Below are 18,990 nucleotides of genomic sequence, written 5' to 3'. Positions count from 1 at the left end.
ATAAGATATTTCAAATTATAACTGTCCAATGGAAAAATTTAATAAGAAATGTAATAATCAAAATATTAGATATTTTACTAAAAAATATCTTGTGAAAATATTATGTTAAATGTGATAAAACATAAAAATACATGCTTAATATTCAACCCTATCCCTTATTGCAATCTAATTAGATTTTTTCTGGTACATAAAAAAATATTGCAATCCATTAACACCAATGAGGCTAACGTTTTGTCTCACTGTAGTTGTTGTGATCTTCTTCGTCACTCTCTTCCGCTGCCACCATAAGTTTCCATTTGTTGACGAGTGACCGAGCTGCGCTGCCTACATCACCGGGCTCCTTCCGCAGAGCGTTCACAGTTCTCCCAACTCCTGTTTCTTGCAGGTGTTGGACGGTCACGTCTAGGTTGAATAATTTGTCTATGCATTTCAAAATCTGGAATAAAAGAAGAAATTGATTTGATTTGTGAATATATTTTTCACTGTTATGTATGTGAAAAAGAAATAATTGATTTCAAATAAATACCTAAATATAAATCTGTTTTAATATGTGTACCCAAAAATATAAGTATCTGCAGTCTCATCACTTGCATCTCCAATAAATGATGATGACAGTGATGAAATAGGGGAAAGTAGTACGAGATGATCCCCTTAAGCGGGAATCGCTGTAAAATACATATTTTTCAAGGTAAACCAAAAATAAAGACGATTACTACTAGTATATTTATCTATCCAACTTTCCTTATACTCAAAACTAGAAATTAATTGAGGTTTCATTAAAATATTTCATTTTTTGCAAAACCTTACAAAGTGATCATCTTGTACACCCCTGTGGGTAAGATGATCCCCCAGGTAGGGGTAAGATGATCCCTATAAATAAATAAATAAATTGTTTATTTCTCTCTTCACAAAGTAGGAAACATGCGTACTTAAATACAAGGTCTTATAATAGTAGTCTTAGCTTAATTCCTATCACTTGTGAGAGACTGGTGCCTGAAGTAGGTTTCAAAGAAACCTGTGACACAGGTCGCCAGGCCCCCCCACATTATTGACAGTTGGAACATACAAGATACGTATCGATGTATATGTTACGGTCAATGTGACAAATTGAAAATTATTAATAATAATAATAACCGGTTATTATGAACAATTACCGACAGTCGCGGTAAAAGTGATAAATGAATCACATTTAACAGTGATTATTTAAAATTGATGATTATGACGATACAATGTTCACAAATATTGATGATTATGACTATGATTCTGTTCTATGATCTATTCTTTTCTGGTTATATTCCTTACGGAGTACCTAATTATGCGAACAAATCGTTAAAAAGTTAGAAAAGAAAAACATTTACGAATTAAATAACGAAAATAACTGATTCTTTCTTAGTACCTGCTAAAAAGCGTTTAAATAATTGAAACGCTTTTTGCCTAGAGCTGTGTTGAATATATCGCAAATAAATTCACCTGCTTCATCACCCTCTACCCCAGCACATGCTTTATGGCCCCATTTTCCACATGCATAACATTTTATCCATCCTTCACCCTTGGTATCGGTTGAAAACTTTTCTGTTCAGTACAACCACTCAGTATCATCTCCTTCAGACTCAGGTGAGTTATGAAGTTCTCTTTCTTTTATTTCACTTCCCTTTACCTAAGTACTCCATTGACTTTTTTCTTTTAATTCCCAGGGATCATCTCGTACATATAGGAAGGGATCATCTTGACCCAAGTCCCACTTTTTGTTAAATATTTGCTAAAATAATCTACAAGTACGCGGCTACGTTTTTATGGCCAAAATATTAAAATTAAACATAATAGAAAGCCTAACGACAACAGTAATTACATTTAACATTGTTTGAATAAAAGTAACATAAGCTCAAAGTCATGCCTATTTTAGATCAGAAGTACACAATTTTTCTTTTTTCTCGTCAAATTTGATGTATCGCTCACGCCACCATTACGATTTGACTGAGGCGGGGATGTGTCCAGAGCTATGTTTTACCAGTGAAAGAAACTAAATGACATTAGTGGTTTCAGCACAATCGCGAAAGATCATCTTACCCCAGGGGATCAACTCGTACTACTTTCCCCTACTATTAATAATACAGCAAAAATATCTTGTCAGTTAGTTTTTACTGTGAGAATTCTAGTTAGATACCTACCTATATTGTTTGTTGTTCTTATTTAGATTTATTTTAAACTAGCAATTACTGGAATAATAATTTACATAACCTAATGTGCTAAAAATTGATAAATATAAGCTCAAATAGGTATTCATAGTAGGCACCTACATAGTTTTAAAAAACAGGTACTTTCAAAGGTTACTTTGTTACCACAGCAGTATTTTCATTTACATACTTATGTTAGTGTTGTTCTTTTATCACAATCCGACAGCTGTAATCTCGAGCACAATACCCGATTTAAATACGTGTTAGGTAAAATCCGTACTACTTCAGGGAGCTTTTTCAGAATGTACTTGCTTACATATGTTTGAATTTAGATATTCTTCACCCCTACCTACCTTTTAGAAAATTGCTCAATACGTTCAAAAGTTAATAGGGAGAACCTAAACTATCCATTATAAAAATCTGGTTGAAAACCCCATGGAAGTTACGAGGAAAACAGCAATCCAGTGTGGTATTCTCCGACATACCTTTTGCTCGTCGTTGTCATATTTTAAAGATTTTTCTATTGAATGTTGATAATGTCTCACTAAATCCAGCACAGTCGCCATGCTAAACACAATATGCACAATGCAACAGTTTTTGTAGTTTTTTTCACTGAAGAATGAGTGCCAGCTGGTAAACGGGCACCATCTTTGTCACACACATGTCAATGACGTCCAAATTTGCGCTCAAACGTCATTTCGTTCGGAAATTGTCAAATAAAATAGACCAAAGACAATCATAATGGTAACTTACAAGCGTTAACCCTAATACCGTTAAATTATTAACATGATAATACCGTTACAAAGGATACAGGGTCTAAACAAAATTAAGTACAAATTGAGATGATTGTGTGAATTTGTGTGTAAGGGCATTATGATTCCTACATTTTTTAAATTGATCCTTACGAAGATGAATATTAACGTAAAGATCTGAGCCACTTGAATTGGAAGATACATTTTTGTATGGAGGTGTATAATTTGTGATATGAATTATTTACTTACGATGCACAATTACTATAATGAATTAACCAGTTTTACCAATGACTGATTGGATACTGAACACTAGGTACCTAGTAAAAGAGTCAAATCAATGACCAGTAGACTCATTCTTAGGTGCCTCAAACCTGGTAGGAATACCAAAGTGATTAAGGAATGTCTTGTTTCATGCTTATTGAGCACGCACGACATCTCAGCTGTTGGCTTACGTACCTAATAAGTAGTCATAGCTGGGCACCGTTAATCAAATAGTTAACTTCGTTAATCGTTAAACCGTTACTAAAAAAATTAACTTCGTTAAACGTTAAAACGTTACATTTCGGAAGATTTAACGCAAGTTAACGTTAATCGTTAATCCGTTAACACGTGATAATAAAACGAATATAAATATTGTATGCAAGGTTCAAATAATTTCGAAAGCTTAATATATTCGCACATGGAATTTTTTCCTCTTTTATGTTTGCGCTACAAGCTTTCAAATTTATTTGAAACTTGCATAATAAGTACAATTATTTTTTTCGTTTTAGTACAACTGCATTTCAAAATAAAAGCTTGGTTTAAAAAAAAGTTTTCTTTTTATTATAATTTTATTACGAGTAGGTATACACTTTTTAGGGTTCCATAGTCCTGATAAGGATATGTCTGTTTGTCCGAGGTTTTTCTTGGAAACTATTAGCGAGAGCACTAGGAAGCTGTAATTTTGTATATAATGTTACGGTTAATGTGATATATTGAAAATTATTAATAATAACCGGTAATTATGAATAATTACCGACATTCGCGGTAAAAGTGATAAATTAATCACATTTAACAGTGATTATTTAATAATTCAACCTTAGTACATACTAGCAAATTTCATAAAAGAGAACAACATCTTGTGTACGTGCTCGTGTATAGCCAAACTTTTAAACGTTTTGATATCATATATTAATATAATTTGGCATAATGAGTTTGCAATGTTTCTTGCATAATATTACTTTTCCATGATGCCTATAACATAATGTTTTGATTTAAAGTGAAAAATAGGTTAAGGTGCGGCGGGGGTGGCCCTTGGGCCACCCCTAAGCCGCCTATTTAATTTTATACAGACATAAATAATCTGATATTAATCACATTTACCAAATCATGCGGTAATTATTCATAATAACCGGCGATTATTCATAATTTTCACATTTATCACTTTGACCGTAACATATTAATTACGCCGACAAAACGGTAGAATAAAATTTTGAAAAAAAAAATAATTTTTTTATGGTATTTCCCCTACATGTAAAGTGGGGATGATTTTTTTTTATAGATAAATGGATAGCTCTTTTCAAATGGCTTAGGGGTTTCTAAGACCATTTTGGATTTAGGGATCCGTTTGCAAAATGTTAAAGTATAAAGTGGCAATTTTTGTCCGAGTAGGGCGTCCCCCCCCCCCCCCCTCTCTAAAAACTAAACTGTTGGCTTGAAACATCTGGAAAAAATGCCTATGAACTTTTAAGGAAAACTATAGCGGTTAAGATAGATCAGTTAGTTCAACAATAATAGTCGTTTTACTCATGTATTATAAAATTTCATACCTAATAAAAAATCCTTAGAAGAAAATATTAAAAGTGACTTTAGATGAAGTAATTGCTTACTTCTGAAATATATTGTGATAACGACGGATCCCTACACTGCGCGTGCCACGACACGCACTTGGCCAATTTTTTATTAGTTGTATCCCAATCTCAGAGCCTTGGTACAATTACAATACAATTTAGCACCAAAGTGCTCGAAAAGACAAATCCAACAAACCCAAACTCTATAAGTTTCCACCGTTTCGTTTAGGAATTCCTATGGCCACCTCCTGACTCCATCATCAGACCAGCTCAATGGCACTATAACATTGCATTGTCATCGTATTTACATAAGTATACCAAATTTCAGCTCAATCGGTTGAGGAGAACTGGTCTTAAATTCAGTTGTAAATAAATAAATTGCATTTTTTATATCGTTGCGTTGGTGATCTGGTTACAAAAACTGTTGTTTTGGGTTTTGGAAGTTCTGGAAGCCCGAACGTTTTTGTCCGAACGCGTTTTTCAGCGTGCAGCTGTAACTTTTTGGTAAATATTAGGTACTGGATTAACGATTAACGGACTTAGGATAATTTAACGGAAGTTAACGAGTCCGTTAACATTTTTTAAAGTTAACTTAAAAGTTAATCCGTTAATAGAAATGTTAACTTCGTTAATTAACGATTAACGGATTAACGAGTTAATGCCCAGCTATGTAAGTAGTACTTATTAAAGCTAGAATCTCCGGGCATGGTTAGATTGGAAACTTCCTTGCATGGTTAACCAGTCGTGGTCGAATTAGATGGGTCGGCTTCGATTATAATTAACGCCTTGTTGTTACAAAAGCATGAAATTAGCGGGATGTAGAGCTGCTGCGGTTCCACTAGTAGTACCTAGTGTGTATCATGAGTTATAGTCATTGCCCTGCACAGCTGATAGCCAACCTATACAGGGTGGAAACGATAAGTGATCTCACTCGATTATTTCTAAACTATACAAGATTTCCAAAAACTGGTTACTGATCCTGAAAGTACTTCATGAGCTCTATCCAACGGTACCAGTAATAGGTTACAAAATAAACTGGATCCATCCGAAAATTCAATGTTTCCGACATCCATACATTTGGTACCTACAGCCTCATAATATTAAAAACTACACAAGATATCGTAAAACTGGTTACTGATCCTAAAAGTGCTTCACGAGCTCTATCCAATGGTATCAATATTAAGTAACAAAATAAACTGGATCTACTTATCCAAAAATTCAATGTTTCCATCTTTCATACATTTAGTATATCAGTCTTAAAATATCACTCATCTCTGGATAATATTATAGCAAGTAAAGCCTAAAAATAATGTTTTTCATAAATAATTTTAAATAAGAATGCAATTTATGAGTTTATTTTAACTTTATTATTTAATTTAAAAAAAAAATATACTTCTAAATTGTGTGGTTGGGTTGGAATACATTTAGTATGGAAGCTGGAAACATTGAATTTTCAGATAGTTCCAGTTTATTTTGTAACCTGTTATTGGTATCATTTGAAAGAGCTCGTGAAGCGCTTTCAGGATCAGTAACCAATTTTTCGATATCTTGTATAGAAATAATCGAGTGAGATCACTTATCGTTTCCACTCTGTAGATGTGCTATGAACATTGTTTATAGCTATAATCACAGTCTCATAGCTAATCTCCAAAGTTTAGTTTATAGCAGCATTTCCATGTGATTTCCCTTTTAAATAAACATAAGTAATCTAAGTATTCTTGTCATCTACATACCCGTAAATTAGTAATTGCAGCTTAATCAAGTTCGTAATTAAAGCTAACATAGCTTTTAACATAAAGATATGGTGTAATTTCTCGGCAAACCATTAATCTTGTGATTAAATAAGTAGTTACCCAATTTAGTTTGCTTAAGGACGGCAGGAAGTCGGGAAGATTTATGGTTTTAAATGTGTCCTCATTAAAATAAAAAGTGTCCTTCGCTCTTAATATTATTATAGTTCTTCCTTGGGTGACATAAAATAAAATTTCAAGATAAAAATATATCGTCAGTAGCAACTCGTTGTTGGATTATTAATTAATTACTTATGTTTTTTTTTCTTTCTGGTGTTGTACTACGATAAATTACTTTATCACTACGTTCACTACCCTTGTTTGTATAGGGGAACCTGTTGTACTTCGGCCAGTTTTTCGAATTTTGATTTTTTGAAAAATAATGGTGCTAGTTAAACTTGTCTAGTGCGCTTATATGTAAAGATAATTTAATTAACTACATAATTCATTCATAAAATTGTGTATAATTTTAAAAATTTAGGCATACTAGCTGCTAGAAAAAAAAAGGGAAAACTGTCCTAGGTACAACAAACCAGATGTACCTTGGACCGTGTACGTTGTACCTATTTAAATTGAAATAAATGCTTATATTAGCTTCAATTTGTTTATTTTCTGTTGAATTATTATTTGAAATACCCATAATTACGGTTATTAGCAACATTATCCAAGTCAAAGTATTTTTTTAAAAAGATCCTCACCCATCTTTTTTGTACTCATTATTTTTCATAATATTTTGGCAACAAATCACGTAATTTCAAGCCGGCTCTCCAGCCCGTGTTTAGCCTTACACAATCAACATAAATATAATAAATTTCAACATTTTTTGTGGGAAATTTTATTGAATGTTGACATGTTATGTCGTGTAGGACAAAACACGCGCTGGAGTGGCTTTAACTTGCAGTCTAGATTTCTTGCTTTCTTATCATTTAACATAAATTCTAGCAAAATATCCACTAAAACCGCTTTAGCAACAAAAATAATCTTAAAAAGTCATATGAAGATACGATAAACATAAATTTAAAAAAAACATCAGAAATTTCATGAAAATATACCAAAAACAGACTTTCAGTTGCTATTTTCAGGTCTTCGCGGCATTGTATCTATAACGATATAATATGTTTTTTTAATTACAATAAAATTCTCATTAAAACGTAATCAAAATCAGTGACCAAGGTACATCGCTAGTTGGGTGGTCAAGGTACAACATTGCGACTACTTCACTTAATAAGCTTAATAAACCCACTTCCATTTGAGCTTAGGATCTGAAACTTATATCGTCCAGTAGCTAGATATATAAAGATTATATTCTAACTATAACCGTTTTGTCAAACATGCAACATTTTTAATAAATTGACATGAAGTAAACCTCCAAAAACTCACTGTGTCAGTGTAAAATAATAAATTACCATTTTTTCTTGTACTTGCACGGCGTCGGCGAATCTTAGCTAACTTCACGATAATGTTGACAAATAACGTATCTAATACCCTAAACTCTGATTTTTAATTCGACGGAATTTTGACATTTCAGAAGTGTTGTCAACATTGAAACATTCCCATTATGAATGGAGAGCATTTTCACAAATTAAAAAATAATCCTTTCTTGAATTTAAGGTTTCACTTGAAAAACTAAGGCTTAAAAATGCACTGATCATTTCAAAATGGTTATTTGAATTTTTATTATCATATTTTTGAAGTTACAAAAAAAATTGGGAAATTATTTTTCTATTACTGGACTCCCTGGCCAATAATCCATGGGTTGCAAACCTTTTTTATGAAAATCCTTTTGTTAATAAAATCTTAGGTTCATAAAATAACCAATTTAACAAGATGCCAATTTTATAATCCAAGTTGATTACGACGACGATAATGATGATTGATGATCAATACATATTTTCGTTAATGATAATATGTTGTTTTACTGTGTTAAAAACACGTTTTTTTCCATTTAAACTCTAAAATGTACATAATAATTAGTGTACATTAAATTGACACAACAAACAATAGTTCATTCTTGTAAGTTGTACTTGATGAAATTTCATTTCATATTATTTATTAATAATTCAAGGCAAAAAAGGCTTATTACATCTGAATTGTCAAAAAATGACAGCTGTCAGAATTCCGTCGAATTAAAAATCGGACTATAGACAACTGTTCATAAAACCGCATAATTTAAAAAATATATACAATTGTTTTAGGTACAACTCTGTCCAAGGTTCAACAGGTTCCCCTAATATGAAACCAAAGGGTCACATGAAATATTATACCTTACCTACTAACATTTCATTGCAAACGAGTGTTCGTGATTTCCATTTTGCAAAGCAGGCCAAATACAGCTAATTTCAATTTACTGAACACAGTCTGGAGACTGGTTGTATCAGTGCACATTGCACATACATTTGCGGCGTGCTTAATGATGTTCAATATTGTGCCCGTTTATCGACACGCCGCCAGTTGTCATCCGAGGCAATTTACGCAGACTCTGCGGCGATGTTAGCCGTTGTAGGTCAGCAGGGCGAGAGTCCTGCGAGCGACGGTCGCCGACGCCTGGGGCGCGCTTGGCCACGCCAGACACCGTGACCCCTGTCAGAGACAACCTCTTTAACCGATTCCCCTCGTGCTTTGTTTGTCCACGACGCCGCACCCACCCTCTATAATCCCGACAACACTTATCGCCTTGCTCTTTGAACTTCGACACCGCTTTTCACAAATACCAATATTGCGGTGTAACTAAGCGAGGTGTGCAGGAATCTGCGAATAAGCACCCACGTTAGATCGTTAATGAAAGACGCAGTATGATTTATAGCCAAAGATAAAGCCGTATAAATGATGTCTTTAGAATAAATTTAGGTGTCAATATAAATTAAATAAATTGGGAAGACCTGGTCCCAACTGAGCAGAACTGTACATTAGCAAATAGAAACCTATAAACACACTTCGATGATTCCGGGTACCTATATGAATATTCGAGATGTCACACTAATATTTCTCTATGCGGAAGTTTTGAACCCGCTACCCGCTGGCTTTGTAGTTTAAGAAAGAGCCTCACCATGACCCATGAGGGTAACCATGATTGGATCGTGACAATATTTTTTAAGGCAGTCAGATCTTGATAATACAAAATATGGTTTATCATTACACGATCTACCAGCAGTGTTCCCTAAATAAAATTTTATGGCTCTTCCACAGTAGATAAAGGACTATCCGCAGTATCTTCTATTGGATCTGTGAAATAGTCGTACAGGATAGTGCGTGTGGTTCCAGGAAGCAAGGTCGATTCGATATTGCGCGCGTACGAACTTCGAACACTTGGAACGCGAGCGCATTATCCGCAGAACATCATCAGCGTGACAAGAGTGGGTATGTAATGCCGGCACACGCTGGCGTCTTCCCACGCGGGCCAGCTGACCTGCGACTGTCGGGTTCCGTACCTACGCGGCTACAAGCCCAATGTAAGGGTAAGAACATGTCGGCTGCTAATGTCCCCGTTATCTAGCTCCTGCAGTGTGGGAGCCGCGAATTATCGCACAAATCGTGCGGCCGATTTGAATAATAAATTCTGCACCGTGATAAATAAGTGCGCAGTGTTAGAAAGGAACACGATCATCTTTTATTTAAAAATACCTAAAATTAATTTTGCACTTGGTTATTATGTAATACATACATTTAATAACAACCATACAATGTAGCTAGGTATCTACTCGTAGTTCTTAAATAGTAAACTTACTTATTCGTTATCAAATCACTTTTCCACGGTATATGAGTTTTTAACTGCATTCATGCATTGATACAGGTTATAAATTGTATTGATTATTTCGGTTAACCATCAGTTACTTACTATCATAAAAAGGAGAACAGGCGCCTGATATTTTTTGCGGGCAATGTACGTGTGATACTTTGCTGTAGTTACAAGAATAGGCGTTTATTGAATCGTTTATCATCAATAATAATTTATGTTTAAACGATGCCATTAAATATAAAAAAGTAACAATTAAATGCAAAAACAAACAGTAAGTAATTCAACTTCTTAAAAAGATGATTTATATATTTAACTTCAGTATTAATGTCTAAAATAAGTAATTTTATTGTAAATGTTCTTACACGCTAAAACAATATTTGTTTTTGATAATGAACGCCTGTAAATTAATTGCCATTTTACTTCTCATTTAACCTGAAAAATAGCTTCATAAATCACAACATTAAATGGGTAGTACCTAATAACAAGTAACATAAGCGACGGGTGCGGGAGTAGGCCAGTAATTAAATTTTACAGTTGCTAAGTACTACTTTCGGCGCGGAGCGGTCCTAACTAACCAATTATTCGAATGGTAAAATAATCAATCAAAAATAAACTTATGGCCGTCTATTTGTTCGAGTCCGTTTGAAATTACGGCTAGTGCGGATGTATAATAAGTGCAGGAGGCCACCGCACGCCAGCCACAATATATGGAGCCACGCAGCCAGATAGTATCATTTGGGAATCGCAGTAACAAGTAAACGTGAACCAGCAATGGGAGTGGAGTCTGTTGTTGCTCCACCGAATTCAATACAGCGCGGAAGTGTTGCGCGCGCGACGGTAATCTGCCCGCGCAGCGCTGCATATCGCGATATTTGCTTGTATGCTAATGGTGGCCCTTACCGTGCGACCGGCCTGAACAACCTGATGTGATAATAGAACGGCCTCCATATAGAGTGATACAGACACCAGATACACGTGTAGATAAGGCCGATTGTCGGAACGGTAATAGAGACAAAGGGACATAACGCCATTGTAGGACAAGCGCAGTCATTGCGCTCGTAATAACTACGCTCGAGACGTTATAATTCTATTAGGTTTTCAGATCGTGCCTCATAAAGCGTGCCAGCGCTGAAGACGATCAGTTAGGTCTGTGTTAACATTTCCTCAAAGCAGAGCTGTTTAACTGTTGTGTACCAATTTCATGCGCCAACTCGCTGTATGAATGAATGGATGAGGCAATCTTGCTTTCGTCGTACTCGTATCTATTTTGCTTCATTTCATTTATTAAATTAATAATAATGAGCGAGTACCATTAGAGCCAATAAGTATCATAGGAGTTGTTACTTAGGGAGGATCAGGTTTTCAATTATTTTCGTCTTGCGTAATGCGCTATCGGATGGCTAATGTATGCTGAATGCGGTAGGTAGCTATTCCTCATCGGCTGATGATATAAATAAATATAATCTGGTTTGGCGATAGCAACAGCTTACAAGTGGAGTTGACCGTATGCGGCTGCAAGTTTAAAAAGCATTATGTAAACAAGATTGCAGGAAAAAGTAGGAAGAACTCGATATTCCGGTCGGCGCGCCTTCGCTTCCTCGCGGCGGACAAGCAAGGAAGCGCGTCTTGGGTCCTGAATCCTGATTAGCGCAGCGCGTGCGCGCAACGCTTGTTATCTATAATTTCGATACTCACGAGATTAATACACGCTAAAGAGCACGGTATGGTTATGGTGTTGGCCACGGAGTCACAGCCAATTTGTCTAAAGGTCATCCCCCTCGACCGTACGAGGAGGTACGAGGCCTGTCCACACATCTACCGTACCGTATAAATAATGGATCCACATCTATTGTCTATAAATTACGTTAATCGACGCTGCCATTATTTTAAAATAAGTTACAAGGATATTGTGATAGTAATAAATAGGCGACTCTCGAACTCGCTGGTGCTGCTCTCGCTGCGGAATACCTTATTTAAAATTATCTTCATGTAGTGTTGTTGTGTACAAGTGCGCATTATTTGATAGCAATGGGGATTGTGTATTTTCATTATAAAATATCTACTACTAATTATGTCCATTATTTTTTATTAACTGAAAAACATGACGCAAAATTGATTCTAAAACCATAGTGCGTGAGTTGCAAACATCGCATAGATGCTACAACAACGTTATTTCCCAAGTCGACAGTTTTATTGAAGAATTAGTATTATAAACAGCTCCCCAGCAAATTATTACGGCGCACTGAACTCGTGACCTTCCCGTGATTTAACAATATTGTCTCTAATTGAAATCAATTGCACGGTAAAGTGTTAAGAAACATTTTCCTGTATCTTAACAAAATTACATGCGCTGACAGCTAGGAATAGATAGATAGAGCGCCTGAGGTGTGAGTCTGTTTATTTTTTAAATGGTATCTACCGATAACGTTGTCATCGGTGTATCAACGGTGTTCGTTTACGAGATGCATGATAAAACGGAGCATAATTGCTGGTCGTGGCCGGTTGACATCCACCGAGTTGCGAACCGCTGGTAATGACGAGGAATTCCATGCCAAGTGCAATTTGCCGTCGCGACTAGCTTCAATTGTGATTTTCATTACCGGTCTCAAGGGTTCGCGACCTACTCTAATTAGGTTCGATGCTTATGATTAAACGACTCCGTCACGACTCGTCGATTTACCTCAAATCCGTCGCTCTTTTGTCTTGCGAACTTGGGCATTCGTCAAGTGGTGGAGTGCATTCCGTTTACTTGCATTGCTCGAAATAATACATCTCGAAATAAAGAGGCGTATTCTCGGGCAGCTAGAATACGCCAATTTAGTTGGATAATTTTAGCTCACTGATGTGAAGGTATACTCGTCGTCGGCTAAACTATTTTAAGCTCGAGCACAATTTCTGTCGGTCCAGCTGATGTAATGGCCGAAGTCTCGGAGCACGCTCGGCCTCTAATGCGTCAATTTGAGACGCAGGATAATCTAAAAAGGATTTATTAATCATTATTTCTTGAACACACGTGCTTACATCGATGAAAGCTTTCAAGTTAACACACCTTTATTAAATAAAAAATCATAATACACGACTGGTGTTATCTAGTAAGTAGATATGTGTTATATGTTTTTATTTTGATGTGTTTGTAGCTTAAGTAGATATGCAAACGTATGATGCCTAAATTTACATGGTTTCATCTGAATTCGGATAGAGAAGAGACACGAGAGATTTCGAGACCAGTTTCAATTCCCCACTCATACAATTTATTAGTTTCCGGATGTGTTTCGATTCCTTAATATTATGGTCAGAACTTTAATTTTCTCTTTCAAGTCTTTCAATGTCCTAAAACAAAGTTACAGCAATTTATTTGCTGACTCTATATTAGGTGGTGTTCATTTACGGACTTAAATGACATTGCATTTTTTCCTAATACGGATGCAGAAGTTTTTTACTTATCATCTACTATATAAAAATAAGTCGGGTTTTCCTCCCTGACGCTATAACTCCAGAACGCACGAACCGATTTCCACGGTTTTGCATTCGTTGGAAAGCTCTCGGGCTCCGTGAGGTTTATAGCAAAGAAAATTCGGGAAAAGGGGGTAAAACAGGATCCACGCGTACGAAGTCGCGGGCGGCCGCTAGTACACAATAAATAAAGTCTTTCAAATGGGACGCAAGTGTTTATTGCATCAATTTGATCAATTTTGGTACAGGACAATTTTCTTAACGTCTCTATTAGTTGCTCCTTTATTTCTTGGAGACACGTGCTTTCGTTGATGAACGTAAAACTTACATACTTTTAATAAAATGCGTGACTGACGTAGGTACAGTCGGTTAAGTATTTTCTAAGTAACCAAGTAATACGACTTTTTATCATGGAATTTTTTGAATCATAAATCCGTTGATTAACGGAATTCGGTCGCTACTTCGATTCCCGTCTCCCGCTATTACCATAGTAAACCCAATCCTAACAATAGAATAATACTGAGCTTAGCTCTAACTCTATTTATGATATGAGCCATATTAGAAAAACAGCTTGCCTTCGCTCATATGTTATATTTAATCCGTCTCTCATACATTATTAATTCCGGATGATTTCCTATTGTGTCAATGATCCGTGTCTAAACGTCAAGCGACATTTGTGGCCGACTGTACATAGGTGTTCTTGGCACATGATGAGTGTAAAAAAACTTAACAGTTTTCTCTGAACCAGATGTACCTAGATATTTTTTACTTAGAAGGTGCACAATAAATTAGTCTTTCGATTGGATGGCAAGACAAGTGTGCTTAATGCGTCAATTTGACGCAGGATGATCATATAAAAACGTTTTTATGAAGTCGTGCAGTTATTTCTTGGTGGCGCCTGGTTACATTGATGAACGTATTATAAAATGTAGGACTTACCTGCACATTTACTTAATTTTGTAGATTAACACGCGTGATCAAACTAAGTCCAGAAAATGTGTTTACATTTTTTTAATAAACACTCATGTGACGTATACTCAGTACAGTCAGCAATCATGTTTAATTACAAATACAAAATATCTACTTGTGAAGCATAGGTAAAATGGTGGGGTTCTATATTGGCTCACATAAAATTCTAAATCCTATTCTTTGTCTTACTACCGATTGGTGTTCATAATAATCTCTCTTCATAATTTTATTTTTCATACTTTTTTTATTCATACATTTTTATTACTACTTACCATCGGAGCTCATAACAGTTAGTAATCATAATTTTTTTATCAATACTGTTACTACCAAAAACCGTTTAAAATACATAATTTTTATTTTCAGATCTTTTTTCTTCATAACATTCATTGATCATATTGTTTTAATTAATAATGTTGTTACTAAGAACATACTTCAACTCATAATGTTGTTGTTCAGAATAATTTACTTTATAACAAACATACTCGTATCTTTAAAAAAATCATATATATTTAATAGAGTAGATAAGCATGCAGAGCATGCAGCATGAAAGCAAACATGCAGCATGCATTGGTATCTCCTCGTCTCCGGCTTTTAAATTACACTCTAGGGGTAGGGCAGACAAGACCGTTTATTCCCGATGTCCCCCACTATTTGTCCACCACTGGTGGACATCGAGAAAAAAAGTTGCAATGTCCACCAGTGGGGGGCAGCGCTACTGAAATCTTCCCGTTGGGCCCTACTGGTGGACACTGAGAAGAAACGTGTTGCTCTGTCCCTCAGTGGTGGACATCGAAACCAAAAAAGTTCCGTTGTCACCCACTATTATATTATTATTTGTGTTCATGAATACAAACATTTTAAGTAAATCTTATTTATTTTATAGAACTTTATACTAATAATTATAATGTGTGCATCGGAAAAAAATAAGATGCACTGGCTTAATAAAAATAAAAGAGTACCTACCTTACACTTCATTTCTTCTTAGTGTCCACCAGTAGGGCCCAACGGGAAGATTTCAGTAGCGCTGTCCCCCACTGGTGGACATTGCAACTTTTTTTCTCGATGTCCACCAGTGGTGGACAAATAGTGGGGGACATCGGGAATAAACGGATTTAAGGGAGCCTGTGGGTACCTAGTACCTACTAATAGCTGTGCTAAAAAAAATAGTTACCCATCGTAAATTTAGAAAAATTAAACAACTTCATTCTAAACCTAAAGCTTCATCAACCCATATTTCACATATTTTTCCACTTCATACGGTCCAGGTCTATGTTTGTTACATAAATATTATTGGGCGATTTTTGTTCCTGACTGTACATAGGTGTTCTTGGCACATGATGAGAGTAAAAAACACTTGACAGTTTTCTCCGATCCGGATGTAGCAGTTTTTTACTCATACACAATAAATTAGTCTTTCGATTGGGAGCCAAGTGTGTTTAATAAGTAGACCGTTATCTGGGGGCCCACGCGCGCGTGCAATAAATCAAATACAATTAGAGAAGCTGCTTCTGGTATTTTTTTCACTTAAACTAAGTACATACTTATATAATATCTGTAGTTTTTTTCATTAGGACTTTCCCCAAGGACGCCTAATTTGCATTACCTGGAAATCTTTAACAACTGGTCCTGAAAAGGAAATGTCTAAAAATTACTCATGGTTTAAGAATGTGGTAAATAACAACGGATCAACGGCGTGTGGGCGTATGACCTGGCGGTGCCAGCTAAAATTAGGTGTTACTCATAGCTGGACCAGCCGCAAAAATGTGTACGATCCTTGATTGATTGATGATTGTTGTACATGCCTTTCTACTTAAACTTATTTGGTTTACTAGTTCATCTAAGTAGGTAACAGATTGCGCACGTAGTTATGGTACAAAGGTATTTTTCCATTAGGCGAGCTGTATGGCGATTGATGTAGGTTGTGGTCGATTGTGTGCCTACCCAATATCTGTGTTGACCGTGCCGTGGTCGGGTCCTAGCAGCCATCTGTGGTAGTTGAAAGCGCCACTTCTGAGTCGCAGTGGGTCAAGCTGACCACACCAAACACTGCCTGTCAATTATCCACAGCTCAAGCTCTGTTCTGTAATTACTACCTAAATATTTCGCATCGCAATTACGACGCCATGTCCAATTTGCTCACCGTAATAAGTTCGCGCTACGTGGTTTTTATCGATGCCACAGGAAAAAAAGTAAAAAACTACGTGCGAATACTGTTATTTTTGTTTTGCATATCGGTTTCGTCTGACCATCAATAGGCGACGGGTGGGTTGCGCTGCGGCGTTGGTATACGTTGGCGTCCATTAGAGGAAAACATCCCGTCTATTGTAATGATGTTCGGTGTCTACATCCGTCAAGATGCTATCACGATAAAATAAACTAATGACTAAAACACACCTGTAGAGGTGTGTAATGGTTTGCCGACGAGGATTCTATAATGGCATCTAGATAGCTTCTAGCGATTTAATGTTTGCGCTACATTGACGGAGCGACCGTGTGATATGTCGCGAGACCACGGCGAAGATTTTAGCTGGAACTGAGTAATTACCTACTGAAATGGCAATCGCTAGCGTTGTTCGTAATGAAGTTGTCGAGGGCAGGGGTAATGTACGCGGTGCGGTTAGCGCGACCGATGCGGTGGTAAATCTCGACTGGTTGGCCTAATTGGCTGTATTGTGCCGCGTAATAAGAGGGAAGGTCATTAGGGAGGCACGGGCTGTAGCGGAGGCCCGAACGGTGGATATCCAAGCAGAATGATTTCAATGTGTCATCTCTCTCATCCATGCCAGCATCTTCGCACGCGCGAGGGAGACGGAGCCGAATGTGTATCTTGAAATAATTTTGCGTGGTTGAACCTGTTGTCACACAAAACACGGACAATTTTAGAACAAACGTTAGGCGTATTATTCCAAGGCGCAAACATCGTATTTCACATCATGGTGCAGAGTAAACCGTTTTCGTACCGAGAAGTCACGTTTCCACATCTCAGCGGCATGCATGCGACCACGAATCAATAAATTCGCTTGTTTATACCTCCCGATTGTTCGGTACTTGATATCGAATGGAGTTAGGAGCCAGAGCCAATTGTAAGATCGTTACGTTACCTTATGATCCGACTTCAGGTTCACCAATCCAATGCTCACATTATAACTGTTCCCATATCGCACACCTAGATCTAAACTGAGACAACTCAAAAAAGGGCATTTTTCAGGAGGCGAAAAAAACGTATTACTACATTTTTTGTTAGGGAAGTTATGAAACTCAGTTTTATTTTGGATTATTGATAGGCTGTGAAAGGACCCTGTATATAAACTGGGTCAAAAAATCTATCCTTTTTACCTTTAATCGCAGTTTTTTTAGTTGTTACATTTTAGGAGAATGACTTTGTATAGATAATAAAGTACATTTAGACTTGAATCAGCTTTTTTTGGACATTTTGAGATTTGAGTTCTCCTTTTCCACTCTTAAAATTTGTATATCGTGCCATTTAACTTGATTCCGATTTTCGTCTAAAACCAAATTAGTTGCCCACATTTTTTGCAAGATTTTAGTGTCATAAAACTTTTCAAATGTCATCTCTTCCACGTTCTTTGGTCCTCTGTATTTCAAAATTTCAAGATGTGACTGAGTCCTCTTCCTGCACTATTGGTGTGCACTAAAGTGGTTTTTATTGAATGTTTCGATATCCTAAATGATCAATTTAGGAATTGTTTGAGAAAACAGTTCATTTTGAACACGATCTGGATCAGCATAAGAGATATAAATGAAGATTTCATGACATGGTGAACATGATAGGTGTTTGAGTTTCTTCAGCCACTTTTTCTTAGCATCAGCCGATCGATATGTTTATTTATTAATTTATTTACTTATTATAGACCTTTTTTCTACATTATTTTATATTTCTATATTATAAAGAAGGTTATATCTCTTGTGCAGACAACAGAATATCAGACTATACACTTGTATTACAACTACATAAGTTACTACAGTGTTTAACTTGAAGTGCCGTCGTCTGTACATTGCCTTTTAATTATTGTTCTGTTCTCTTAAAATATTTACAAGAAAACGACCCAGCATATTTTTTTTTCGGAAAATAAAAATAATATCCACTGTAAGTTTTGCTTATCCAACAATAGTAAGTTAACACAAAACACTCTTCTCAAACAAAACAGGGGATAGTTTGAATAAAACTAACACTATTTAGAAACAGGGATTATCATACTGTACCTGATTTTAGGTGAAATATGCAAAACTACACGTTGTGTTTAGAAAATCATTGAAATGAAATTT

General features: G+C 36.0%; 1 protein-coding gene across 1 annotated transcript in view; it reads right to left on the bottom strand.

Moving 5' to 3' along the window:
- Positions 1-18,990, bottom strand: part of LOC135076675 (uncharacterized) — a 37,414-nt gene that overhangs the window by 11,253 nt on the left and 7,171 nt on the right. Inside the window, exons 3-4 of the mRNA XM_063971095.1 lie at positions 2,660-2,822; positions 229-436 (exon numbers count right to left, since the gene is read on the bottom strand). Of these exons, the coding sequence (XP_063827165.1) occupies positions 229-436; positions 2,660-2,822 (371 nt within the window). The remainder of the gene's footprint in view (positions 1-228; positions 437-2,659; positions 2,823-18,990) is intronic.

This window comes from Ostrinia nubilalis, chromosome 12 (genome assembly GCF_963855985.1).
Source record: "Ostrinia nubilalis chromosome 12, ilOstNubi1.1, whole genome shotgun sequence".
Classification (NCBI taxonomy): Eukaryota; Metazoa; Arthropoda; class Insecta; order Lepidoptera; family Crambidae; genus Ostrinia; species Ostrinia nubilalis.
This window is presented reverse-complemented; position numbering and strand designations above follow the sequence as displayed.